General features: G+C 49.7%; 2 protein-coding genes across 11 annotated transcripts in view; one reads left to right on the top strand and one right to left on the bottom strand.

The window, feature by feature from the left end:
* The first annotated feature begins 82 nt into the window (after nucleotides 1–82).
* Idh2 (isocitrate dehydrogenase (NADP(+)) 2) lies at nucleotides 83–19,406 on the top strand. The gene is made up of 11 exons (NM_001014161.1): nucleotides 83–226; nucleotides 10,725–10,816; nucleotides 13,299–13,464; nucleotides 15,047–15,207; nucleotides 15,290–15,433; nucleotides 15,917–16,053; nucleotides 16,227–16,378; nucleotides 18,088–18,200; nucleotides 18,327–18,424; nucleotides 18,512–18,604; nucleotides 19,035–19,406. Exons 1-11 carry the CDS (start codon nucleotides 112–114, stop codon nucleotides 19,120–19,122), a joined length of 1,359 nt encoding a protein of 452 aa, NP_001014183.1. The 5' UTR covers nucleotides 83–111; the 3' UTR covers nucleotides 19,123–19,406.
* Nucleotides 19,407–21,456: 2,050 nt separating this feature from the next.
* The window catches only part of Zfp710 (zinc finger protein 710), a 70,351-nt gene continuing 64,045 nt past the window's right edge, over nucleotides 21,457–27,762 (bottom strand). For 8 of the 10 annotated variants that reach the window (XM_008759507.4, XM_063284601.1, XM_039105619.2 and 5 more), the window contains exons 4-5: nucleotides 27,480–27,654; nucleotides 21,463–23,802 (exon numbers count right to left, since the gene is read on the bottom strand). In XM_008759507.4, coding sequence (XP_008757729.2) covers nucleotides 23,633–23,802; nucleotides 27,480–27,654 — 345 coding nt within the window. In that variant the 3' untranslated portion in view covers nucleotides 21,463–23,632. Of the gene's footprint in view, nucleotides 23,803–25,555; nucleotides 25,654–27,479; nucleotides 27,655–27,762 lie in introns of all 10 variants that reach the window. The other 2 variants (XM_063284615.1, NM_001398728.1) reach the window with 2 other exon arrangements.

Raw genomic sequence — 27,762 nt, 5'->3', positions numbered from 1 at the left:
GGGGCGGCGGGTTCTGCAGCTCCGCCCCGGTTGGGTCCCAGCCACCAAGGCCAGCCGAGTCCCCACCGCACAGCCCGGTGCAGCGGCGCGCTCGGACCTCGTGTGCTCGGGATGGCCGGCTATCTGCGGGCCGTGAGCTCGCTCTGCAGAGCCTCGGGCTCAACACGGACCTGGGCACCGGCTGCACTGAATGTCCCCAGCTGGCCGGAGCAGCCGCGGCGCCACTGTGAGTGTCGCACTGGGGGGACGGGGGGGGGGGCGCGGGCGCGCGCGCAGCGCTGCGACGTGGCGACGTCCCGGGAGGGGGACCCTGGAGCGTTACTCGCGACGTGCCGGCGGTCGGGGAACGGCGGCGTGCGGGTTACAAAGGACCGGGAGGTGGCCTTACTCCGGGCTCCCGCGCTTGTGGCTCCTGGGCCGCTGCAGGCGTAGGGATGGGGACGTAGGGGGATAGTGGCAGCTGGTGACTTGGGGCAGGATTGCTGGGTCTTATCAGGGTTCTCCAGGTACTCCGGAGAAGCATTTTTAGGGGTACCTGGACCCAGGGTGGGGTATCACGACTGCCCTGCGCCTTTGGAAGGGACAAGCGACCAAGAAGTGCTGGAGCTGTCTGTTGTTGCCCTAGGCAGGGGAGGGTCACCTCGCGCTCCAGGCTCAGACAAAGGCGAGGAGGAGAGGCCTCCACTTCCCCTTCTCTCCAATCCCCGCGTACTCTGGTCCCTCCTCTTCTACAGGCCCACGTCAGCTATTTTTGGAACCTTTACTCGACAGCTGGAGGAATGTCCTTCTATTTTTCCCGCTTTGCTTAGCTGCCACTCCCCCACCCTTCGCTGCTCAGGAGGCTCAGTCTGGGCCCTCTCCTGGTCTTTCTTGCTGGGCCGACCACGAGCTGCTTGTGAGTGGGACCTGCTTGGCATACAAGCTCTGGAGAGCTGGCACTGCACGCATGTTGTCATTTTTCTGCAGTCAGTCGTTCCCATGAGATCTGTGTTGCCTTCAGCTTGCTTATTTAGATGTGAAGGCTCAACTCGGGACAAAATAAGCAGGGTTTAGAGTCTCCATTGCTAATAGTCTGCCCAGCCTGGCATGTGGGCATCTTTCATAGCCTGGCACTTCAGCGCCTTGCTACAAAAGGCAGGGAACAATGTAGAGCACTTGGTGGCCTCTTTTGATGCCTGTTGCCACGGAAATTCTACCCTGACCTGGCCCAAAGCCAGAGGAATGAGAAGAAGGGGGTGGGTTTGGCTATGGGGTTTGTTCTGGCTGGAGTGGTAATCGTTAACTCACTGTGGAAGCAGCTGACCGGAGCTGGGGGGCAGGAGGAGGGAGAAGGCGGGGCCCTTGACCCTCCCCTTTGCCAAGGAGAAAGGGACATTTCTGCCTTTGTGCTTCTGGGATTTGCTTCTAAGCTCTGAGGCCCAGTCAAATGCCTCAGGTCTTCAAGACACCGATATGGCAGCTCTGCAGCAAAATAAATAGAAGTTAAAGGCACCCAGGGCTTTTTTCTTTTTTATCTTTTCTCTTTTTTGGGGGTGGGGAAGTCTGGTAAAATGGTAATGGTAATACCAAAACAAACAAACAAACAAACAAACAAACTACCTTAAGGCTCCTTTGACATCCTGAATTTGGATACATGGTTTGTTTATTTTGGTTTATTGAGGCAGGGTTCTCTGTGTAGCCCTGGCTGTCCTGGAACTCGCTCTGCAGACCAGGCTGGTCCAAACTCAGCAATCCACCTGCCTCTGCTTCCCAAGTCTGGGATTAAAGGAACGGACCCCCCCCCCCAATATGGATACATATTTAAAAAAGCAGTCAGTGGAAGGTCCTTCCCAAAGGTCTCCAAGTGGGGAGGTGATTCAAACCAAACCAAGCCAACCAACCAACCAAGACCATCCAGTGTCTTTGCTGTCCCTTGGTTCCCACTTGCAACCTCCAGCATCTGCATAACTTAGACCTTGGCAAGAGATGCAGCTTCTCCAGGGGACAGAGCATTTACTTAGACTACCTTTATTGTACTCCTGGTTAGAAACTTTGTCATTTCCTCACCTTAACTTTTTAGACATGTACTTAAATTTGTTTATTTTTATTTAACTTGTGTGCCACCTGTGACCCTATTTGCCCACAGAGGCTAAAAGAGGGCACTGGACTCCCTGGAACTGCACTTACAGATGGCTGTGAGAGGCCGGCCATGTGTGTGCTGGGAATTGAACGTGGGTCCTCAGCAAGAACAGGAAGTGCTCTTAACTGCTGAGTCATCTCTCCAGCCTCATATTTAGGTGTTCATGGTGGCTGGGCCAGGAAGGTACACTGCCAGTCTTGTACTCTTGGAGGGGACAAATAATCCCAGTGTCTAAGAGCAAAGAATAAATTATTCAATGGTTGATCATCAGTATTTTTTTTAACTTTTAAAACTTTCTTATTTATTATGTATGTGTGAGAGAGACAAGTATGTTCTCTCTCTCTCTCTCTCTCTCTTTGTGTGCGTGTGTGTCTGTGTGTCTCTGTGTGTGTCTCTGTGTGTGTGTACTTACTACAGTACATGTGTGGAGATCAGAGGACTACCTTGTGGAGGTGGCCTTTCCCACCGTCCCATAGGCCCTTCATCAAGTTCTGCAGACCCAGGAGTTAGTCCTTACTTGCTCCCCATGAGCTGTATCAAGCACAGCAGATAAATCCCCAGCTGCTCATCCCCAGAACAGCTCCTCCCTCAGAGCTGGTTTGGGTGCTTGTGCTAGACCTAGAACAGGGTTTTTCAATCTGTGGGTTGTGACCTCTTAGGGGTTGCATATCAGATAAGTTACATTATGATCCATAATGGTTAACAAACTTACAGATATGAAGTAGCAAGAAAAATAATCTAAGCACAACCTGAGGAACTGCATTAAAGGGTCACAGTATTAGGAAGGTTGAGAGCGGCTGCTGTAGAACGACTTGGCTGCCCCGATTTTTCCACCCTTAGCTGAGGCCTCTTGGGCTCATTCTACCCTCTTCTTTGATAGACTCCGGGCACAGCTCCTTGTTGTATAAAGTCGGGATCTGTGGTTTGCTTTGGAGTCTATACCAGGTAAAATGTGTCAGGGTCTCACATATGGCGAGCAAGTGCTGTTTGATAAGTTTGCAGCCCCCTGGCTTTTTCTAAACTTTGTTTCAAGCTGGTCTTCCTAAATTGTTCTGATTAGCTTTAAGATGTGTGATCCTCCTGCCTCTACTTTCTTAGTAGGTAGTCTTACAGGCATGTATCCTCACACCTGGGTGTACCCCTCTCCCCTACCCAGAGACTCACGGATGCAAGCTAGCTATGCAAGCATTCAGTCACTGAATCACACCTCCAGCCTGGATGAGAAATACTCATCTAGTCTGTGAGCTGCTCTGGGCATGGTGCCCATCACATGCGAGAGATCTTTGCTTATGTGTGGCAATGGCCCTGGGTAGCAGGAATGGAGGGAACACGTTCATCAAAATAGGAAGTGAGCCAGGTAGCCCTGGTGGACATTTACCCTTCCCCTATGACTTTGGCACGTTTTCTTCCTTTTGGGAATCCATGCAGGATGTAGGAGACAGAGCTGGGAATAGGCATGGGGAAGAGTTCTGCCTTTGGGCCTTAATTCTAATGGGGAGGGTACTGACATTTAACAAGGTAGTTAGCCAATGTGACGCATAGTAATGGGCTAAGGATAGGGTCAGAAAGAGGCACAGTGGGCAAAGGCACTTGCTGCCAAGCCCAGTGACAGTTTGATCCCCAGGACCCACATGGTGGAAGGAAAGAACAGATTCCTACAAGTTGTCCTTTGACCTTCAAAGGTTCTCTATGGAGCGCTTGTGCACACAGGTGAGTAGCTGCAGTAAATATTGAAAAAGCTAAGAAGAAGAAATAAAGAGGGTACAAGGTGTATGGGAATGGGGCAGACAGGAACGACCTGAGTGAAGCCAACCTGAGAGGAAGCTAATTCTTTAGATACCAGCGGAGGAAGAGGCCTGCAGGAGCCAAGGCTGCTTGTACTGTGTGCTGAGGTCTGTGGCTGTACAGATTTTTTTTTTTTTTTTTGAGCTGGGGACCGAACCCAGGGCTTTGCGCTTCCTAGGTAAGCACTCTACCACTGAGCTAAATCCCCAGCCCCAGATTTTTTTTTTTTTTAAGAGAACACATTCATGTAACTTAGAGTCTATTACTAAGACTGTCCTATTTCATTAGTTATTGTTAAGCACCAACTATGCCTGATTTGTAGGGTAAGCTTTATCATAGCATGTCTGCTCTGGAGAAAGTACAATACACACTGAGACAGTATGGAGCTAGCCACGGTTCCAGGTGTCCAAGGTGGATACTGGAGTCTATTCCTTATGAAGACGGCAGGGGAGGGTGGGGGTCACAATCTCTGCCTTCATTTGCATTTTCTCAGTAGGACAGGGGCATGGGCCTGAGGGCTTCATTCTGCACCAGCTTTTTTTCTACTGCTGATGCTATCTTTTAGTATGTCCCATCTTAGGAAGCTCCCTCTCTGGCTGGGTGGTGCAGCCTGCTGTATGGACTGAGTTCCAGGACGGCCATACTACACAGAGAAATGCTGTCTCAGAAAACAAAAACAAAAACAAACAAACAAATAAATAGAGGAGAGAGAGAGAGAGAGAGAGAGAGAGAGAGAGAGAGAGAGATCCCTCTCTGAGAATCCTGGTGGGGGACAGTTTCAGTTTTCAGAGGTTTCAGTTTCATGGTCTTACAGTCTTACACTTATGGTCACATGTTCCCCAGGCTAGCTTTGAACTTCCTAGTTGCTGAGGATAGCCTTGAGTTTCTGATTCCTCTGCCCCCGCCCTCCTGAATGTTGAGATTATAAATGTGTCCACATGCTCAGTCTTTGCAGTGCTGAGACTGTGTATGCTAGGCAAGCCCTCTGAGTCACACCCCCAGCTCTCCTCCCTTTTAGTCTGGTGCTGACAGTCAAATAGGGCTTTGAACTGGAGGACATGTGCTTACCACCTGGGATACACCCTCAACTTGTGGGCCATTTTTGAGGACTTTGATTTTGATTTAGAGTGAAAAAGGAAGTTCTAGAGGATTTCACAAGGTATATTACGGTCAGATTTATGCTTAATCTATTTTTTGTTTCAAAAATTAAGATTTTTATTTAATTTTACTTAAAATTGTTTTTCTTTGCGGGGAGTTGGTGTTACACACCTTTAATTCCATCACTCAGGAGGCAGAGGCAAGCAGATCTCTGTGAGTTTAAGGTCTGCAGAGTTCCAGGGCAGCCAGAGTTATGCAGAGAAAACACACACACACACACACACACACACACACACACACACACACACACACAAATACACACACACTATATGAGTGCTTGCCTGTATGTGCATTATGAATGACTGGTGTCTGTGGAGGCCACACGAAGGGGTCAGATCCTCTGGAACTGGACTTACAGATGGTTGTGAGCTACCATATGGGTGCTGGGAATCAGGCCCAGATTCTCTGCCAGAGCACCCAACTGCTGAGCCATCTCTCCAACTAATAAAGATTCATTTTTATGTGCCTGTGTGTGTGTGTGGCATGCATGTGCTGCTGATCCCTGCTAAGCCAGAATTGGGCATTGAACTCCCTGGGGCTAAAGTTCTAGGTGGTAGTGAGCTGACAGATGTGGATGCCGGGAGACAAGCTCAGGTCTTAATTTTAGAGTCCTCCCTTCAGTTGCCGTGTTTTATTTATTTATCTTTTGCAATGCTGGTCATGGAGCCTAGGCCCTTGGGAGAATCAAGCTGGCTGGACTTAGAGTTTTCAGAAAGGCTTTGGTACTGCTTCTTGTGTTTTCATGACCCTTATCTTCTTCCTCTCCCCCATGACATGGGCACACACAATGGTGTCATGGTGGAGGTCAGAGGTTAACCTTGAGTTTCATTACTCCCCTTCCACCTTATTTGAGACAGCGTCTCTTCAGGTTCTCCACTGTAAGACAGACACCTACCGCGTCTGGCTTTATTACGTTATTGGTTCTCTTGTGGTTCAAGCATGGTTTGTTTGCAAAACTAAACAACAGAAAAAGGTTTCAATTCCTGGAGACCTCGGGTGCTCTAGAGAGTGCAGGTCAAGCCTGGAACAGGGAGGCCCAGCTCTCCTTACTTCTAAGTGTCAGAGTAACTCATTCTTCAATATAGGCTGTGATCTAAGAGTGTGGGGCATGGCATTTTTATTTTGGTGAAAATATTAACCATGACAACTTTTGTTTTTCAGAATATTTTTTTTTTACATTGCTTAAATGTGTGTGTGTGTGTGTGTGTGTGTGTGTGTGTGTGTGTGTGTGTGTGTGTGTACATGCTTGGCATAGCACCTGTGTGTAAGGACAACTCACAGGAGTTGGTTCTTTCCACCAGGTAGTTCAATCCTGAGATTGAATTTAGGTCCTTAGACTGGAGTATCTCTGGCCCTAGACTATCTTTTATTTAGTCTTTGACACTTTCTTTTTTAATTTTAACAGTATATTTAAATTTTCCGTTGACAAGTTAATCCATCTGTACAATGTATCTTGATACTTTGTTCGCTTCCTCCCGGCTTACTCCTCTCTTCAGTAGCGTTCAGTGTTGTTACTTTGTAGCCATCACCCCAGACATCTTCAGAACCTTTTCATCTTGCAAAACTGAAACTCTGTATCTATGAAACAGTCATTTCCTAGTTTCTCCTCCCTTAGCCCCTGGCTCCCTTAGCCTCTTCTCTGTGCTTCTCTGTACTGACCTGTGTTTTAGACCAGTAGTTCTCAACTCTTGACTTGAGACCCGCTTTGGTAAACTTCTCTCTACAACAGTATTTACATTACTGTTCAAAACAGCAAAATTACAGCTATAAAGTAGCAATGAAAATAATTTTACCGTTAGGAGTCACCACAGTGGGGTTGGGGATTTAGCTCAGTGGTAGAGCGCTTGCCTAGCAAGCGCAAGGCCCTGGGTTTGGTCCCCAGCTCCAAAAAAAAAAAAAAAAAAAAAAAAAGAAAAGAAAAGAAAGAAAGAAAGAAAAAGAAAAGAAAAGAAAAGAAAAGAAAAAAGAGACGGAGTCACCACAGCATGAGGAATTGTGTTAAAGGTCTCAGTAGTAGGAAGGCTGAGGACTGCTCACTGCTCTAGGTACTGGTGTAAGAGGAATCCTACAATATTTGGTCCTGATGAGGAGATGGGGGTAGGTGACAAATGCAGGTCTCTGCGCTCTTCATGTCTCGACTTCAGGAAAACGTTGAGCATGCTCACTCTTACCCCAAGCAGCATCATGAAGTAGGTGAGGGCCTTCCACATATGAGCTGAACCTTCCTCGACATTGGCTGCCCCAGAGCCCAGCCCAGCAGCTGAGAGACACATACAACACCACCGAAGCCATCTTGGAACTATCCACATACGAATTCTTACAGGAGGTTGTGAGCTGTCTGACCTGGATACTGGGAATGAACTCAAGTCCTGTGGATGGGAAATATGTACACTTACCCTCTGAGCCATCTGTCTAGGCCTCCTCATTTACATTAAAAATTGTTTTATGTTTATGAATGTTTTACCTGCATGCACATTTTTATGTGTAGCATATGTGTGTCTGGTGCCCAAAGGAGGTCAGAAGAGGGTATCAGGTCCCCTGGGACTAGAGTTACAGACAGCTGTAAGCCATCAGATGGTGGGAGTCAAACCGAGGCCCTCTTCAACAGAAACCCAGCCATCTCTCTAGTCCCTCTCCTGATTTTTAAAAAAATAGTAGTCACTAAATGGATATTTGAAAACTACAACTACCTGGGCCTGATATGGTGATGCTGATGCCTGTGATCCCCATGTTCAGGAGGCAAGGCAGCAAAACTTTTGCATTTGAGGTCACCCTGGGATATAGAAAGAGTTAAAGGCCAACTTGAGCTACACAGTGGGACCCTGTCACCCTACCCCCAAACTAAAACCCAAATTGAACAACAACGACGACAACAACAAAAACCTACTATCTGGATGATGGTAGGGGGATTGCTTATTAACATGTGTGAGGCCTTAAGTTCAATCCACAGCATCAAGTAAGAGGGAAGAAAAGGACTTTTTAGAATTGAAGTTGTCTTAGTCAAAGGTTTATTGCTGTGAAGAAATACCATGACCCAAGGCAACTCTTATAAATGAAAGCATTTAGTTGGGGGCCAGCTTACAGTTTCAGGGACTTGGTCTATATCATCATGGTGGGAAGCATGGCAGCGGGCCGATGTGGTGCAGGAGAAGTAACTTACAGCAGTATCCTGACTGTAGGCTGATTAGTCCTGATTTGGGCTTTGAAACCTCAAAGCCCACCTCTATGGATATACTTCCTCTAACAAGGCCACGCCTACACCAGCAAGGCCACACCTCCTAATCCTTCTCAAATAGCGCCACTTCCTGATGACTCAGTTTTCAAATATGTGAGCCTATGGGAGCCATTTTTATTCAAACCATCAAAGGGGTGTAGTCTAGTGTATGAGAGTTTGGCGTGAATATGCAAAGCTCCAGGTTCAGTTTTTAGTATGGGGGGGGGGGACATCAATTTCTAAGGCAAAGCAAGAGGGCCTAGCTGGTGTGGGCTCAGAGACGCTAGCTCTGGGGTTGGGGATTTAGCTCAGTGGTAGAGCGCTTGTCTAGGAAGCGCAAGGCCCTGGGTTCGGTCCCCAGCTCCGAAAAAAAGAACCAAAAAAAAAAGAGAGACGCTAGCTCTTCTGGGAAGCCCGAGTATCCTTGGAGTCTGACAGCAGTGTTGGCTCCATTACCTGTTTTTTCCATCTCCTCCTTGTCCTCCTCCACCTCTCTTCCCCTCCCTCCCTGGGTGGTTTCAGATCTTAATATCTCAGTGTCAACAAAGCTTAGTTCGCACCAGGTTGCCATGTGAATAAATAGGCCCTGTGTTTTCTAATTCCATGAACACAGCCATGTGATCGTGACTTTGCTCTCCTTACCCTCCACAAGGGGGTTTGGAACTCATATGCTGCTGGCATAGGGCTGTGTTTATCTGTTGATGAGGTTGAGACCCTAAGAACTGGCTAGTGTCATAGGTTTAAAAAAATCTGACAAGCGGTCCTTAGATTAACTCTCAGTAGGGTCTTCTAGAAACTAGGCAAATTCTGTCCAGCAGACTGTTTCCAGCCCTTCTTACTTAAGCTCTAGCCCAAAGTGAAACTCTGTAGCTCGGGATGAAGATCCCTGTGGCATCTTGGGTATGTTAATGAGCCAGCTACATCTGCCTTTAGTTCCCAGGAGGGAGCCAGTTCACATCTGTGCTTTTGACTTCTTGGCATCTGACCCATGAGGACAAAGGTACACTGAACAGGGGACCTGGATTCTGACTTTCTTGCCTTTGACATCAACTGCACTCCTTAGCTCTGCTGTTTCTCCCTTAATGATCTCTCAGAGTGTCTGTCAGTCTGTCTGTCTCTCTGTCTCCCATCTATCTCTGTGTGTCTCTGTCTCATACAATCATTTGCATGCCTTTGAAGTGAGCTGGTTTGCTAACTGTATATGAGCTATGGTTGGGCTGTGTGTTGTAGGGCAATGATATGTTTAAGGCCCTTCAGACTTTTCTTTTTTTTTAAAGATTCATTTATTATTTATATGAGTATACTTTAGCTGTCTTCAGACACACCAGAAGAGGGCATCGGATCCCATTACAGATGGTTGTGAGCCACCATGTGGTTGCTGGGAATTGAACTCAGGACCTCTAGAAGAGCAGTCAGTGCTCTTAACCTCTGAGCCATCTCTCCAGCCCCAGACTTTTCTTTTCTTTCTTCTTTCCAGACAAACTTTCAGGTATCCCAGGTTGGCCTCAAATTTACCTTGAATTTACCTTCTTCTCCTGGGTGCTGGGATTGCTGGCACTTGCCGCCACACTCAGTTTTTGGAATGTTAAGGATTAAGCCCATGTATGCTAAAAAGGCATTTTATCAACTGAGTTGCCCCACACTAACTTGTTGAGGTTCTTTAAGATATTTTTAAGGAACTGGAGAGATGTTCAGCAGTTAGGAGTACTTACTACAGGCAGGAAATCCCAGAATGAAGGAGGTAGAGACAGAAAGATCAGACTTTCAAGGTTATCTTTTGTTATATCAGGAGTTCAAGAGCCAGGGCTACAAGTGAGTATGTCTCAAAAAACCAACCAAACCAAAACAAACAAAACAAACCAGAGAATCAACCAAACAAACAACAAATAAACAAGATGGCACTGGGACACTTCCCTTGGGGTTGTTTTGCAATATATGGTGACTGTAATAATAAGGGGGCTTGTACTGTTGTCAGGCACGTGTTGGGCTCTTGCTGGGGATCTGCACGTTTCTCTCTTGGTTTCAAGCTTTGGGGACTCTCAGCTTGCAGACAACAGTCAAACTTAGTGACTGTGAAAAGGTCACATTGGAAGGACACAGGATCACAGGGGAAAGAGAAGAGCGAAGACAGTGGAAGTGAAGAGTTTGCAGATTTCCCTGACTTGGGGCTGGACCGAGTAGGCCATCTGGCTGTGGTTCTCTCTTGGCCTATTCAGCTTCCAAGGGGAAAAGATCTGATTGGCCAGGCTGGATCCAGCCCCCTAAGCTGGGATGGGTTAGCTCTACTTGGAGGTCCTGAAAGCAGAAGAGGGAGGAGTTGCTGGATCATTGGAGTCCTTGTTGTCTTTAGTCCCCTCCTTATTGAAGTATTGAACTGGCAGGGAGGAGAAGGGCTCCTTTGGTGCTGCCCCGGAGCGGGGACGTGATATGCTTTGTGTCCAATTCTAGATGCTGAGAAGAGAATCAAGGTGGAGAAGCCGGTGGTGGAGATGGATGGCGATGAGATGACCCGGATCATCTGGCAGTTCATCAAGGAGAAGGTAGTACCCCTCCCTCAGAGGGTGGCAGGTCCCCATGGGTCTCGTGGGTCCCCGGTAGAGCGCAGCCCCGTTTCTCACTTTCTGCCCCACCTCCCTCCTGTAACAAAATTAGTGGTTGCCAGTTCTTTGTCTTTAGCCAGTGCCTGTCCTGAGCAGTCTGGGTCTTTCTCTTTCTCTGGTGCTGAAATGTGCAAGCTTTTCCAGTCTTCTTTCTTTTTCTCTTCAAAGCGTTTTATTATATTTGTGTACATGAGCGTGCACACATGGAGGTCAGAGGACTTGTCAGCTCCCCCCTTCCAAGTGAGGCCCAGGGATTAGACTCCAGTTGTCAGGCTTGGCAGTAAGTGCCTTCACCTGGAGAGCTATGTTGTCAAGCCCAGCACTTGGGAGGCAGAGGCAGGTAGATCTTTGAGTGATTGGTCTACAGAGCGAGTTCTAGGACAGCCAGGGCCACACAGGAAAACCTTATCTCAAAAACTCAAAACAAAACAAAAAAAAAGGAGGGCTGGAGAGATGGTTCAGTGGTTAAGAGCACTGACTGCTCTTCCAGAGGTCCTGAGTTCAAATCCCAGCAACCACATGGTGGCTCACAACCATCTGCAATGATATCCGATGCCCTCTTCTGGTGTGTCTGAAGAAAGTGACAGTGTACTCACATACATAGAATAAATAAATCTTTAAAAACAAAAACAAAAAAACATAAAAAGGAGATCAATTGGCGTAGGCAAGATAGACCGGAGGGTAAAGGTGCTTGCTGACAAACCTGAGGATGTAAGTTCAATCCCTGAGACCCACACAGAGAAAGGGAAGGACAAATTACTGCAAGTTGTTTTCTGTTCTCCTTGTGCTAGCCATGGCGCAGGCACATCTACATACATGAACATGCATGCACGCGTGCACACGTGCGCACACACACACAAAATAGGGAAATAAATGTAATAAATGCGTGCGTGTGTGTGTGTGTGTGTGCGTGCGCGCGCGCGCATGGGTACAGAGGTCAGAAGATGGTATTTGGTGATCATTCACTCTCCAGTAGTTCACTGAGGTCGTTTCTCTTGGAACTCGGAGCTTGAAGCTTGTGCTTTCTCTGGAAGCCGGCAAGCCCTAGCAGGCACACACCCTCCCCTCCCACACACTCCGCCCCCTGTCTCTCTCTCAGATACAAGCATATACAAGATGGCCTGCTTATTTTGGTTGCTGGAGTCCAAACAGCTCCTCATGGTTTTGCAACAAGTGCTCCTAACCCTGAGCCATCACTTCAGCTTTTGTTTTTTTTTAATTGAAAAGTTATTTCAGATTTGTTTCTTTTATGGGTATAAATATTTTGTCTGCCTGTACGTGTGGACACCACATGTGTGCCTGGTGCCTTCCACATAGGTCAGAAGAAGGTGTCAGTTTCCATGGAGCTGAAGTTATGGGTGGTTGTGAGTTACCATGTGCGTGCTGGGATCTGAAGACCCTGTGTCTTTTACAAGAGAAACAAGAGCTCATATCCCCTGAACTACCTTTCCAGCCCCTGTACCTTCTTTAATTTAATTAGTGTTTTGTTTTGTTTGCCAAAGTCTCACTCTGTAGCCCGAACTGCCCTCAAACTCACAGTGCTCCTCCGCTTCAGACTTCTGAATGCAGCAACCACACAGCATGTGCTACCATGCCTCGCTGTGAGACGGGCTTTTTTGTTTGTTGAATTGGTTGGTTTTGGTTTTCTGTTTGTTTTTTGAAAGGGTTTCCCTGTGTAGCCCTGGCTGTCCTGGAACTCACTCTGTAGACCAGGCTGCTCTCAAACTCATATAGAGATCGTTCTGCCTCTGCCTTCCCAGTGCTGGGATTAAAGGTGTGAGCCACCACCACCTAGCTTTTTTTTTTTTTTTTTTTTTCTCATAATATTTTAGCAGGGCTGGAGAGATGGCGCAGCATTTGTTCTTGCAGAAGACCCAGGTTCAATTCCCAGCACCCACTGTCCAATACACTCTTCTCTCTTCACAGGGACCAGGCATGCATATGCACAGTCATACATGTAAGCAAAACAGACATACATGCAGTGGTGCATGTCTTTAATCCCAGCATTCACACGGCAGAGGCAGGTGGATGCCTTTGAGTTCCAGGACAACCAAGACTATATAGTGAGAACCCTCTCAACAACAGCAACAGCAACAAAGATTTATTTTTATTATGTGTGTGTGTGTGTGTGCACATGTGTGTGCACATGTGTGTGCACATGTGTATGCACATGTGGGCGCCAGTTCCCACAGTGGCCAGAGGTGGCAGCTTCTCTGGAGCTGAAGTTACAATTGGTCACCTGATGTAGGTTCTAGGGATTGAACTTAGGCCCTCGGCAGGAGCGGTATACTTAACTCCTAGCCATCTCTCCAGTCAGAGACAGAGTCATAACCGTGTAGCCCCAGGCTGTCACCTTGTCTGGCCACAGCATCCTGTCCAAGTCAATTGTCTGGCCTTACTTTACTCCGGCTTTCTTCTCTAGCTCATCCTGCCTCACGTGGATGTCCAGCTCAAGTATTTTGACCTTGGGCTTCCAAACCGTGACCAGACCAATGACCAGGTCACCATCGACTCTGCGCTGGCCACTCAGAAGTACAGTGTGGCTGTTAAGTGTGCTACAATCACCCCCGATGAGGCCCGTGTGGAAGGTAGGAAGTGTGGCGGGGTCTCAGAGCCCGGGAGGGTCATAGGCTATAACACTTAGATGGAAGCAATTGGCTGTGTCACTCATTACCAGACCGGGAGATGGGAGCTTCCAGAGCTGAGCTTCTTCCCTGAGGCTGAAGGGGGAGACTGAGAGTCAGTCCAGTCTGCTCAGAAAGCCTGATGTACAGCAGGGCCTCAGGTCACTATGATGTGCCTTGGGGAGGTGCGATGAGGGATCAGCCTCATTCTCATGGTCAGGCCAGACTTTCAAGTCTGCTAGAAGCAGGAAGGGGGTCCTTGCTGTGCTGTATGGCTTACACCAGCCAGAGGCATCAGCAATTACAGGGAGAGACAGTACTGCCACAGTACTGCTACTCTCATGTGAAGGGATTTCACAGCCTGGCCTTCTGGCCTCTTGGCCTGTTTGGTAGGCTGGTATATGGAGGCTGGGCAGAAGCCCGGGGAGGGTGGGCGTCAGTGATGCCGTAATGGTGGCTAAAGGTTAAACTTGCCTTCCCTGGAACTGTCAGCGTCTTCTGAAGACACCCTCTCTTTTGAAGTGTGGCTGCTTGATTACCCCCACTGCACATGAATGTGCTTTAGGGCATTTCCTTCCTGATTTCTGCAGTCTGAGGAAGCTAGTGATGGGCTGGAAGGATGGCTCAGTGGTTAAGAGCACTCACTGCTCTTCCAGAGGTCCAGAGTTCAAATCCCAGCAACCACATGGTGGCTCACAACCATCTGTAATGGGATCCGATGCCCTCTTCTGGTGTGTCTGAAGACAGCCTCAATATATACTTATAAAATAAATAAATATTAAAAAAAAAAAAAAGGAGGAAGCTAGAGACAAACCTTCCAGTTACTCTTCGGAGCTCAGGGACAGAGCACTTGCCTAGCATGCTACAAGGCCCCGGGCTCAATCCCCAGCCCTGCAAACCGGTAACAAAGGGAAACCCAGGAAAGGGCAGTCTTCAGACCAGCTGTCTATAGCCCACTGGGTCAATTTTAGTCCTGAGCTCATTTCTTTGACAAATGCCAGGCAAGCCCTGTGTCACTGGGCTACATCTCCAGTCCAGTGCTGGGGTTTACAGCTCATTCTCTTATGGACAAGGTCGTAGTGTCTTGGACAGGCTGGGGTGGAGGGAGGCTGCCTTTTCTCCTCACTAAACAACCTCCCTGTGGACCTAGTAATAATGGCAGCCAGGTACTGTTCTGGGCACTTTACAACTTATTTAATGACAACCCAGCATGGTTCTCATCCTTCCTACTGCTGGGACCCTTCAATAAAGTTCCTCATGTTGTGGTGACCTCCCAACCATAAAATTATTTTCGTTGCTACATCATATCTGTAATTTTGCTACTGTCGTGAATTGTAATGTCAATATCTGTGTTTTTCCGATGATCTTAGGGGACCCGTTTGAAAGGATTGTTCAACCCCCAGGTTGAGTACCACTGCCCTAGACTCTAGACTCTTCTTCTGGATGAGTCCAGGATGACTTCTGGGGCCTCTGTATGGCTTGGGATACTTTCTGGTTGAAAGGTGGGGCTGTGGTGGGTCTATCGTATGTATCCCTGTCCTCACAGAGTTCAAGCTGAAGAAAATGTGGAAGAGCCCTAACGGAACTATCCGTAACATCCTTGGGGGAACGGTCTTCAGAGAGCCAATTATCTGCAAAAATATCCCCCGCCTTGTCCCTGGCTGGACCAAGCCCATCACCATTGGCAGACACGCCCATGGCGACCAGGTAGGCCAGACTTAGAGACACAGTCTGTTGATTCATGGTCCCGACAGGAAGCCTTGGCTTAAACTGCCTCTTTTCTCTGCAGTACAAGGCCACAGATTTTGTGGTAGATCGAGCTGGCATGTTCAAGTTGGTCTTCACCCCAAAGGATGGCAGTGGTGCCAAGGAGTGGGAGGTGTATAACTTCCCTGCCGGAGGCGTTGGTATGGGGATGTACAACACCGACGAGGTAAGGCCGTTCTCCTCTCCAGCCCATCTCTATGTCTGCCTATCTTTGCTTCTGTTGGCCTCACTCTTATGCCAGGAAGAGGTAGAAAAGACCACTTGGTCTTCCTGGCACTGCCTTCTTGCACAGGCCAGGATTGGGTCACATGACTACCTTTGAGCCAATCACTGATGGCCAGGGAAGAAGGGCTCTGATTGGATAAACTGGAGACAGGCGGTCAATCAAGCCTAGTAGTAGGCTGCTTAACCAGGCCCGCACCAGCCATATAAGGTCTAATTGTGAGGTCGAGCTGTCCAAAGTGAAGTTGGCGGCAGGGGTCTGTGCTCCCAGAAGTCTGGTGGGAGAAGATTGGCCAACCATAGTATCAGGGGCAGCAGAAGTCGAGGAGTCTTATGGGGATGCTGCTGGCCCTGGCTCTGGCCCTGGGACCATGGCAGACTGGCAGTCCTCAGCCTGGGGGCCATGCTATGCCCACTCTCCCCACAGTCCATTTCGGGCTTCGCGCACAGCTGCTTCCAGTACTCTATCCAGAAGAAATGGCCGCTCTACTTGAGCACCAAGAACACCATTATGAAGGCCTATGACGGGCGTTTCAAGGACATCTTCCAGGAGATCTTTGACAAGTAACAGCCTTTGATGCTTCCTGAGGGCACCGCAGTACCCCAGCTCCCTTGCGCCATCCCTACTTGGGGAGGTTGCTTTTACAGTGTGCTTGGTTTAGTTTTGAGGTTCAGGGAGGGGCCTTTAACCTGCCAGATTCCTGTGCTCTCCCCGAGACAAGTCCTTTTGCCCCCAGGCACTATAAGACTGACTTTGACAAGAATAAGATCTGGTACGAGCATCGGCTCATTGACGACATGGTGGCTCAGGTGCTCAAGTCTTCCGGTGGCTTTGTGTGGGCCTGCAAGAACTATGACGGAGATGTACAGTCTGACATCCTGGCTCAAGGTACGCTGAACAACCATCTCTCTGCGGTCGAGGAACTATTAGTCTGTGACTGGAATGATTTTTTTTTTTTTTTTTTTTTTTTTTTTTGAGATGGTTTCTCCGTGTAGCTCTGGCTGTCCTGGAACTCATTCTGTAGACTAGGCTGGCCTCAAACTCAGAGATCCACCTGCCTCAGCCTCCTGAGTGCTGGGATTAAAAGTGTGTACAACTACCTAGCGATTTTTTTTTTTAATTAAAAAAAGTCATTATGATTGTAAGCACAAGGGCTAAGTGAAAGAGATAGAGGCTCTGAGGAAGAAAGTAAGATGCATCCAAGATCTTCCGGAGGGCGCGCACGCGTGCGTGCGTGCGTGCGTGCGTGCGTGTGTGTGTGTGTGTGTGTGTGTCTCCGTCCATGGAGACCAGAAATTGATGTCAGGTATCTTCTATTGTGCTCCACATTACTGTTTTTTAGCATACATTTTAAAAATTACCCTTATAAGACCAAGCATGGTGGCATTATAAACAGAGGCAGTTGGATCTCTGTATTTGAGGACATAACCAGTTTTATTTAGGACAGCCAGACTTACATAACAGAACCTCTCTAACATTTTTTATGTGTTTATAATTCCTGGGGATTATATATACAGCCTCATGAAAGCTAGGCGAGCGCACTACTACTGAGCTACAACCACAGGCCTTTATTTATCTGTGCTTGTGTGTATGCCGCAGCACATGTGTGGAGGGCAGAGGGCAGAGGGCAGAGGGCAGAGGGCACCCTGAAGGAGTTGATTCTTTCTGCTGTGTGGGTCCTGGAGATTGAACTCAGGTTGTCAGGCTTGGTGGTAAGAACCTTTACCAGCCGAGCTGTCTTGTCTTCCCTCTGCCTTATTGGAGACCAGCTGACTGGGTGAGCCCAAGGGATCTGCCCATCCCTGTCCCTGTGACTGTTGTAACAGAGAAAGGAGTGCAGGCTGCTGATTCAGGTGGCTCATACCTGTATCCTCAGCCCTCAGGAGGATGAGGTAGGCAGACTTCTGTAATTTGAGGCCAGCTTAGGTTACCTGGTGAGTTCCAGGCCAAACAAAAATAAACAAGACAGAAAGAGTCTTTGAGGTGGCTCAGTGGTAAAGTCGCTTGCCACTGAGATTGACAGCTTGGGTCTGATCCCCAGAACCTACATGGTGGAGAAAACAGACTCTTGCAAAGCTGTCCTCTGACCTCCATACATACACTGACACATGTGCACCATCCCCTGCACAAAATAAAAACAAACAAACAAACAAACAAACAAACACCCAGAAAACAAGACCAAGCTGGATCTTTTTTCTTATGTAAGTTCCCCACTTTTTCTTCCTCCGACCTTCACGTTCTTTGTGGGTCTGGGGGAGTTTTTCGATTCCCCAGAGTCCTTGACAACAGACTCATTCTAGCTGAAATCTGGATTTGGGGACATTTGGAAAAAAGGGGCTAACTGCAGCAGGAGGGTTGCAGAATAGCTGATGGTGGCTTATTTCTTCTTGGAATGATCTCCTGTGGGGCTTCAGGATCGACAGCGTCAGGCTGTGGGGTCTGGAAAGGGAGCACACAGAGTTCTAGCATGGCGACAGCTGTCTGGAAGGGCTCTACTGTCTTCTCAGCTGCAATGGGCTGGCACGGGGTCTAAGGCAAAGGGTTCTTTCTGAGCTGAAGCATGGCCCTGAGGGGAGATCTGCTCCCCCCCCCCCCAGGATTTGGCTCCCTTGGCCTGATGACATCTGTGCTGGTCTGCCCTGACGGGAAGACCATTGAAGCTGAGGCTGCTCACGGGACAGTCACCCGCCACTACCGAGAACACCAGAAGGTAAATGTGTGCACTTCAAGGTCCAAATCCCATTGGCCCTGAGGGCTGGGAGGATGAGCCTGCTCTGCAGGTCTGGAGGTACACAGCTGTATCTGGTGCTCGGCTGATCCCGTGACCTGTCCCCAGGGCCGGCCCACCAGTACCAACCCTATTGCCAGCATCTTTGCCTGGACACGGGGTCTGGAGCATCGAGGGAAGCTGGATGGGAACCAGGACCTCATCAGGTGAGCTCATGGGGAGGATTTGAACTGATATAGCCCACACAGGTCTGCCCAGCATGCCAGGGCCTCACTCTGTCGCATCTCCTGCAGGTTTGCACAGACTCTGGAGAAGGTGTGCGTGCAGACTGTGGAGAGCGGAGCTATGACCAAGGACCTGGCTGGCTGCATCCATGGCCTCAGCAAGTGTGTGCTTTGGGAAACAGGGCTTGAGACCTCAGCACGGGGGAGGAAACCGGGGGACCCCACTTAGAGTCCCTCTCATGAGTGGGTAGAGCCTCCTGGGGTCTGGGACAGGACAAATCCTAACAAATGGCTCAGGCCAAGCCTCCCTAGGCCAGGTCTGAGTTGGTCCCCGCTGGCAGTTGCTTAGTTTCTTTCCTCTTCTCCTTAAACCTTTCCCCAGCTTCTTCTACGAGGCTTATGACAGGTAGCTTTTAACTTTCTGCTGAATTTATTGTGGCCCTCTTAGCAGTGGGCTACTAGCAAACTTGGACCTGTGCCTGGTGGCATGAGAAGGCCATTCCGGTGCCTGAGGTCTGATGTGCCTTGGAAGGGCTTGGTTAATGGGCTCCAGGAGGCCTGAGTCACCCCCCCCTCCATGTTCTCTTGGCAGTGTGAAGCTGAATGAGCACTTCCTGAACACCACAGACTTCCTGGACACCATTAAGAGCAACCTGGACAGAGCTCTGGGCAAGCAGTAGGGGTGGACACTACACTACCCAGCTCCAGTGGGTGCTCCGTACATGGTAGAGGGTGGGCGTTGTAGCCCCCCTCTCTGGTGGCCTTTCTAGGGGATTATTTTTTTACATATATATATATATGATGGAGATGTTTTTTAAAGCATGTGAGCAATTTCCCTCACAGTGGACACGAGGCAGGAACGGTGCGCTTTACCTCAGCCAGTCAGTGTGTTTTGCATACTGTAATTTATATTGCCCTGAGTCACGTGGTGCCATATTTAGCTACTAAAAAGCTCTTCACAAAATGGTCTTGATGTCTTTGTCCCTGAGTGAGAGGAAGTAGCTGGTAGGATGCCCCAGGGACAGGGTTAGGGTGCCTCAGGCTGTTAATAGGACAGGTAGGGGCTGCTTTACATGAGAGGGAACAAGGCAGCCTGTGGGCCTCATGCATTCTTCACAGGCTGCCTGAGTTGCCAGACTTTTGGGGGAAGGTCCTGGCTTCCTCACAAAGTGGCCTGCAGGGTTTGTCCCTGAGCTAGAGGAGGCAGCTGGGGCCTAAGGGCAAAGGGCAGAGGCTCACATAGAATCTCCTAGGGTGACCCCTCTCTCCTTAGGGATCGTCATTCTCTGTTAGTCTAGGTACTTATTAACACGCGCACCTTTTGTAGTGCGGGAGTCTCCGACCCAGGGGGCTTTGCGCACACTGAGCAAACATTCTACCTCTGCACCCAGCCTCTTTCATCCTTGTATTTATTTAGCCGAGTGGAGGCCCCATCACCACATAGCTCTGGCTAGTTAGGAACTCACTGTATGGGTCAGGCTGGTCTCCAAGTCATGAAGGTCCCAAGGCTGGGATTAAAGGTGCTCAGGTTCCTTTGCCCTTGTTATCCGCTAGATCCCCTGGTGTCTGCTCTGCAGCCCGCTCAGATTCCCTATGTCTATGTGTATACATGTTCCCCTGTTGTATCCTCAGGTTTATACTAGGAAAGTAACGTTGAGAAGTTGCTCCAACGCCATGTATACACTCACTGTAAAAAGCACTGTCCCCATGCGGTCAGTGAGTTCTCTTTCTGCTCGTTGGCCCTGTCCAAGAGCTGTCTGCTCTCTGTATCCAGAGTTGATGCTGGGCAGTGCTGGGAATTGAGTTTAGTTAGCTAAGGCAAGCATTTTATCGTTAAGATCATCTACCTTTTTTTTCTTTTTCTTTTTTTCCGGAGCTGGGGACCGAACCCAGGGCCTTGCGCTTCCTAGGCAAGTGCTCTACCACTGAGCTAAATCCCCAACCCCTTTTTTTCTTTTTTTTAAAGACCCATGGCTTTGTGTATCCTAGACTAGCCTCAAATTTCCATATAACTAAGGATGACCTTGAACTTCTTAGCCTCCTGTCTCTACCTCTTGAACGTTGGGATTGTGGGCGTGTGTCACGATACTGTGCATTCGGTGCTGGGTGTGAAATCCAGGGTGGTCTCCCGTGTAGTAGGCAAGCACTCTACCAAACAAGCCTCATCCATAGCCCTGGCCTCGGGTTTAAAAGCCATTTCCCTACTTTATGGGGTATTTTTGCCTGTTTGCATGTCTGTGTACCACAACATGCAGGGCCCACTGAAGTCAGAAGAGGCACGGGAGCCCCCGGAATCAGCGTTAGAGACAGTTGTGAGCTGCCATGTGGGTGGTGGGAATTGAACTCAGGACCTCTGGAAGAGTAGTCGGGTGCTCTTAACTGCTGAGCCATCTCTCCAGCCCACCAACAAGTGTTCTTAACCAACTGTCTCTCATCTCTAGCTACAGGTTTTAAGTTTGCAGATCCAAGAGCGGGAGTGTTTGGGGAAAAAAAGGTCAGGGACAGCAATGCTGTAATCCCAGCACTTGGGAGGCTCGGGTAGAAAGATCAGTCACTGTGAGTTTGACTAACGTGTCTCAAAAAATAGAAAAGAGAACGAGAAACCTGAAAAGGCCAGGTGCGTGCGCACACTTGTAATCTTGCTTCAGGAAGCCGAGACAGTTAGACAAGTTGGGTTCCAGGGTAGCACAGTTAGACAGTGAGAGCCTGTCACGAAAAGCCTCAAAACTATAAAAACAACCCCGAAAAAGGAGCTGGATGTGGAAGAACCCATCTGTAGTCCAGCCTTTCACAGGTAGATCTGGGCTATGAGACCTTGTCTCAAACAATAAAACCCACCCTTGGGGCTTGGAGCATGTCTCCCCCCCCCAACCCCCCACCATCTGGCAGGTCAGGTGGCTGAGACTGTCCTGTAGTTCCAGAGAGGGATGCTGTGTGGCATGTGACTAGGGAGCCTTGTTGGGACCTCCTGGGGGGAAAGGGCCACCCAGAGCAGCAAGAAGCACATGCAGTCACCTCGCTAAAGAATACTCATTTATTTATAATTATTGCTAAGTAAACTTCTCTTTTAAACAGGAACATAAAAACACAGTAGGGCTCTGCACAAGTGGAATCGCTAAACCGTTGGTTTGTATACACTTCAAAATAAGTTAGAGTGGAATTCCGCCAGGGCCACCTCCGGTTCCAACTGTGTACTGTGCTGTGCCTTCCTCTCTGCTTTGCACAGGGCGAGGGCAGGGGTTTCTGAGTATGGCACACACCCCCCCCCCACCAGAGGGTTGTGCCAATGGCAGGCTGGGAGACAAAGGGAGATCCCACCCAGGCCAGACTTCTTCCTTCTGTTTTCCAAGACCAAGGCCACTGCGTTGGCAGGAGAGGAGGAGGAGGAGGGGAAGGAGGTACAGGGTGCTTTTTGGTTCCAGGGGAGAAAGTCGTTGTGGGAAGAGGTAGTTTGCAGGGGTGATGCCTTCTGCTCAGCAGGAGAAATGTCTTGTACAGTGACACCTAATCACTGCCACCTGAGGGTCATTGTGATGGGCACCTGGGAGGCTGGGAGCCACGGGAAACCACATTTAGACCACTGTCCCCCTGAGGCCTGGCTTGGTGTCTCACTTAGGGACAGGCTTGGGGGCAGTTGTACTGCCAATCAGCACCCTCTGCCCCAGCTGGTTCTCCCTCTTGGTTTCTCAGCCAAAGCTGGTGGCGTCATCTATGTCTTTTTGGGGTTAGCCCTGCCTGCTCCTCCCCTTGGGGGCCTTGGGATTCGTGGGCAGGGGTTTGGGTACTTGGGAGATTATTGATGTGCGGGTCATTACCTGGGGGACAGAGGGGAGCAGAGTAGACAGCTGAAGAGGGCCAGCTGGCCTTGTGCAGTCAGAAGCCTTGGCTGCCTGGGTGGCACAGAACCGATGGCTGAAGAGGGCCAGGTAGGTTCTCCGCCTCCCCTTTCCTCCTGCCTTAGCCTTCTGAGGCTCCCAGCCAGTGACACACCTGGGCCAGGGCACAGGTCCCTCAGGCCTGATTGCTTTAGGTAAGGGAAGCAGGAAGCACACACAGCACACGAGAAAGCTGAGGCTTGAAAGAACAAATCAAAAACAAAACAAAACAAAAAAACCCTCTCCATCAAACATGATAGACAAGAGAGTTGGAAAAGAAAACATAAATTACCTTCAAAATATCCTCACTTGCTCAAAAAAAGATTACTCCCCCCTCTCTATGGTCTTCAATTAAATATGCTGCTCTTCCTTGGGAGCCTGCTGAGCTTCAGCTTACCCACTCCTCACAACACCTGCTTGCTCATAAAAAACAAAAACAAAACATTCTAGTTCCCCTCTTCCCATGGGTGGTCTTCCTTGGCTTCCCCTGAGGACAGCCTCTCCTGGTCCCAGAGATGTCACCCTGCCCCTCCCCGCTGGCTCAAGGGGCCTCCACCTATCTTTGTTAATGTTTGCCAGACACAAAGGCATGTCCTGATTTTGTTTGGTGAGGACGCTGTGGTTGGTGCCTTAGCTTGGGGCAGACCTGGATGAAATTTGTTGAAATGCACATCAGGGACATTCTTTCAAATGGGGCTGGGGCAAGGGTGCTCTGGAGGCTGGACTCCCCAGCTCCTACGGGCAGGGCCAGGGCCGCATGCATGCCTGCATGGAGCGAGGGGAGGCCCAGGAGGTAGAAGGCAGAGTGCCCTGCCTGGCTCTTGAGTGACAGGGGAAGGGAAGAGGTTCTTGGGTCTGAGCAGGGTGTGGTGGGCAGTGCTGGCCAGTGCAGGAGCTCAGATGTCCTTAAAGGCCAGAGTCGGTGCAGGAGAGAGACAAGACCTGACTCAAGCACTCTCTTCCTGGAGAGCCCCTCTACGCCCGAGGTGGCTTGGAGAAGACCTCTAAGTCTGTGCCTGTGAAGAGGCCTCATTAGTATTTCCCCTACCCACCCACAGCAGCAGGCCAAGGAGAACCAGATGTGGGCCTCCTGGTTACCTTTCCCTCACTGGGGTGCCTAGGCCTGCGCCCAGCTCCCTGCAAGGACAGTAGTACAGTCTCCATTTGGTCTAAAGGTCCCTAGTGGTGCAAGTGACTGAGGGTGGGGGGGAGGGGGGCTGGGCAGTGGGCAGTAGCTTGGTTCTGGACTGCACAGGTGCAGCCCTCAGTAGGTGGGTCTCACCCTGCGCCCCCCCCTCCCCCACTCAGCAGCCCGCTATAGCACATTGTAGTAGGCCATCTCTTTCATGGCCTGCTCAGTGAGGGCGCTGGCCTCCGTGCTGCCGTCCACACTGCTGTAGGTGTAGGCGTTTTCCTCGAAGTCCTCCATCTCCTGATGGTTGTCAAGTTCAGAGGGGTCGGGGCCTGCCAGCTCCATCATGGGGTCTACGAGAGAGGGGCATAGTTAGGCCTAAACACCGGGCATCCTCAGCGTCCTGCAGGAGGGGGTGGGGGTTAAAGTCCAGCCTCTGTTGGCCAGGTCTCCCCATCCAGGTGGTGTACATGGGCCTTGGGCAGAACAGATCCCTGGCCTGACCTTGACCTCTGGATTATGTAGCCTTGCCCCTGCTAGATCACAGAGCCCTCCTGGTCATCTGCCATGTCTGTCACTGGTTCCCCCTTTGCTATGGGACTCATGTAGTGCCCACTGCATGCCAGGTGCTTTCCAGACCTCACCTCATCCAATGTTTGCCCGCAACCCCCGGGTGTAGACTGAAAGGTCATCTCTTCCCATGTTCCCAAAGTCATCTCACAAGTGCTCCCGTGAACTTGCAAAGCTCTACCCCGAGCACCAGCAGGGGTGGTTTCTCCACATTACTGCACCAAACCAGCCCCACCCTGGCCCTGGGCTCTCCAAGGACAAACTCTGGCCAAGGTAGGTTGCTAAAGTGTCTCTGGAGACAGGAGGATGTCTGAGAGGTGCTGGTGCCTTGTAATTCTGTCAAATTGGAAACTTACTATAAAGCTTGCTATTTCGACACGAGTGCCTCCTGAGATGTGGATTGGTATGAACCGGGAGTCCTGGATGGCTGGCAGGGGCTGAGGCTCACCAGTGGAGTGGGTTCTGCTCCTGCCCACTGGTGGTTAGGGGGAAACAGACCCAGCCCAGGGCTCAAACTGATAGGTCCAAGGGGGCATCTTAACCTTAGCATCAGTGTTGGCTGGGGCCATGATTGTGGCAGGCCACTGCAGGACATCACAGGGTCCTGCACTCTTCCCATCTAATGCCAGGGGTATCTTCTATAACAGTTCTGACATCCATATATCTATCCCCTGGGGGTCAAAGTCACCCTCCTCTGCCAATGAGTAGCTAAGGCATTGGCCTGTAACCTAATTCTGACCACTGGGTCAGAAGGAAATGCTTGCTGGCGAGTTATTGGTTTTAAAGGAGGAGGTCAGCTTTTGTTCCTTTCCTGGATGTGCAAGGAAGCAGTGTTCTAGTGGCTATGTTACACCTTGAGTGCAGGAGAAAATGCCAGTGCTGTGGGGTCTCACAGAGGTACCTGACCCTGATATTCACCTGACTTTAAAGATAGCTGAGGTTTTCAGTCCCTCTCTCTGCCTTTTTTTTCTTTTTTTGAGATAGGGTTTCTGTTGTAGCCCTAGCTGTCCTGAAACTCACTCTGTAGACCAGGCTGGTCTTGAATTCAAAGAACTGCCCGCCTCTGCCTCTCCAGTGCTGAGATCACAAAGGTGTGCTCTGCCATGCATGGCTTTCTCTGTCTCTCTCGACTAGATCTCATGTAGCTAAGGCTATCCTCAAACTCAATGTATAGTTGAAGATGACCTTGAACTTTTGGTCCTCTCCTCTCCACCTCCTCCAGAATGCTGAGATCATAGTGGTGTGCCACCACATCAGGTTTATGGGGTGCTGGGGTCAAACCCAGGGCCTTGTGCATGCTAGGCAAGCACTACCTACTTAGCTATCTCCAATTCTTCCAAACTGCTGAATCACCAAATCCGGCACACAGAACCCCTTGACCTTGAAAGCAAGATTAACTGACCCAGTGAACCAAAACCTGGGTTCTCTGTTCAAAGCCCACTGCCATCCCATCATATTCCACCACTGCTTATCACAGCAAGCCAAACTTCATGTCCCCACTTTATCTCCATTATGTCCATTGCTTCAGGCAAGTACCTCAGGCTGGCCTTGAACTCGGAATATAGTTGAAGACTGTGTTGAACTGGGTGAGGCATAGGAGCATCCAGCTGCTCTAGCAGCAATGCTAGCCATTCCTGGAAATGAGGAAAGAGATTGTTCCCCTCACCCCAGAGAACCGGCTCCTGTTATTTGCAAAAGGACAAAGGCTGGCTTGGTCTCTGCGGGCGACTAGCTATAAGGCAATCCCACTGTAGTAAAGCTCTCACATGGATGCACAGGGGACAGTCCAAAGGGCTTCAAAACCCAAACCACAGCCCAGCACCTCCAGGGTCCAGACCCAGCCATCAACATTAACATTTCTTCAACTGTGCTGGAGCCATGGCTCAGTGCTTAATGCACAGGGCATTCTCCCACAGCCCCGGCAATGACTGCCAGCACCCACATGGTGTCTGTAACTGTAACTCCTGGTGTTGCATTGGACCTGACAGCCTCCCCTGGACTCCACCAGACAGGCCCATGGTACAAAGACAAAAAAACCCATACACTTTAATATTAAGGGAAAATCTTCAAGTGACTCCCACGGACAGCCAATTTGAGACCTCATAAGGTCTATATCAAAGCTATTCCAAGAGAACCTATTGGGAAGGCAATCCCATAACCTCCTACAGACTGCTGGAAGCCCAGCAGTTTAGGCCAGTTCTAGGGAGATTCTGGGAGGTACATTAGGCAAGGAACAGAGAACCATTGGTAATGAGGATTTCCACTCAGCAAGTCTGGGGCAAAGCTAAGCCCACATGTCCACTCCAGACAATGTGTATCAAGGGGCTAGAGAGCATCCAGATGTAGGCTATAGTGTTCCTGCTTATCTACCAACACAGCCATAGTAAGACTATTGAAAGACTATCCAGAACAAGCCACAGCTCCACCTCTGCCAGAAACTCTGGGCCACTGACTGGATACTCCAAAACCATCTGTAATGGCTCAGGGAGGAACCTCGGGTGCACCTTCAGCTGCCTCCTGCCTGTACGATCTGAAGCCACCTCCCCACAGTGGGATTGTAGACCAGCGGTCAGCTCTGCTGTGACCAGACAGAAGTGGGGAAGGGGCCAAGATGTAGCATCCTTGAGAAAATGTTCTCTTTTCTTTAGAGACAGGGTCTTATGTAGTCTGACTTGACCTCAAACTTGTAGTCCTGTCTTAGTATCACAAGTGTTTGAGTTACAGGTGTGTGTAGCTGCACACAGCCTTTCTGGAAATCTCTCTCAGACTATTATTAATGCTACAGGGTCTCACTGTAGGGCCATGCTGGCCTTGAAGTGATCTTCCTGCCTCAGTTCCTAAATGCTAGAATTGTGTGTATTGCTGCTTTACCTAGATCTCCTAAATCTTGGCTTCTGTTTTATGTTTCTCTCATAAAACTTACTGACAGGACCACCTGTCCCTCCCTGACTATGTGGCTGTATTCTCTCCAGCAGGTACCATGACTAAGTGTCTGAGACTCTCCAAGTGACCTTGTGCCACCCTCCCCATCGCTTTCCCACCCACTATTTCCAGTTATCACGGTACCTCATCATAATGATGAGAGACGGCACATCTACGGCTCTCATGTGTTACGATCAAGTTGCCTCATCTCTCTGCCCTGCAGTTTCCGCTATAGGAATAATACCAAAGCCAGCCTCCCTGGGAGGGTCACATGAGTTACACAGCACTCAACATGTATAAGTTATTGTTTTATTATTGTTTTAGTGAGCCCACGTAAGTCCTTGGAAGAAGACATAAATACCCGCCACCTGTTATTGCCACGATGGCTCTCCGGGTTCCCCCTCTCTCCAGACCTGAGCCCACCTCATTGACGTCTCGGCCTTGGCCAGCCTCCCTATGCCTCTAATTGGACAGGAGACTCCTGAGTGCACCATGCCGCTGTCAATCCTGCTCTGTCCACTGCGCACAGCCCACCCACCTTGGCTGTCCAGGCTGATGTCCATGACGCCGTGCTTGACCTTCATGTGCCGGCTCAGGTTTCCCTTGAGGTTGAACTTGCTGGAGCAGTACGGGCACTTGAATGGCTTGCTGCCTGCGTGCAGGTGCATATGACCCAGCAGGTTGTACATGCGGTTGAAGGACTTCCCGCACACCTGGAACAGGAAGGGTACCAGAGGGCTGTGGGGAGCCCGCCATCCTGGCTGATCTACCCCTGCTGCACACAGCACGCTGTCCCTTCCTCCGCGACCACAGAGAGAGGT

The sequence above is a fragment of the Rattus norvegicus genome, chromosome 1 (assembly GCF_036323735.1).
Source record: "Rattus norvegicus strain BN/NHsdMcwi chromosome 1, GRCr8, whole genome shotgun sequence".
NCBI classification, from domain to species: Eukaryota; Metazoa; Chordata; class Mammalia; order Rodentia; family Muridae; genus Rattus; species Rattus norvegicus.
The sequence above is the reverse complement of the archived record's forward strand: the minus strand, read 5'-3'. Positions and strand labels throughout refer to the sequence as shown.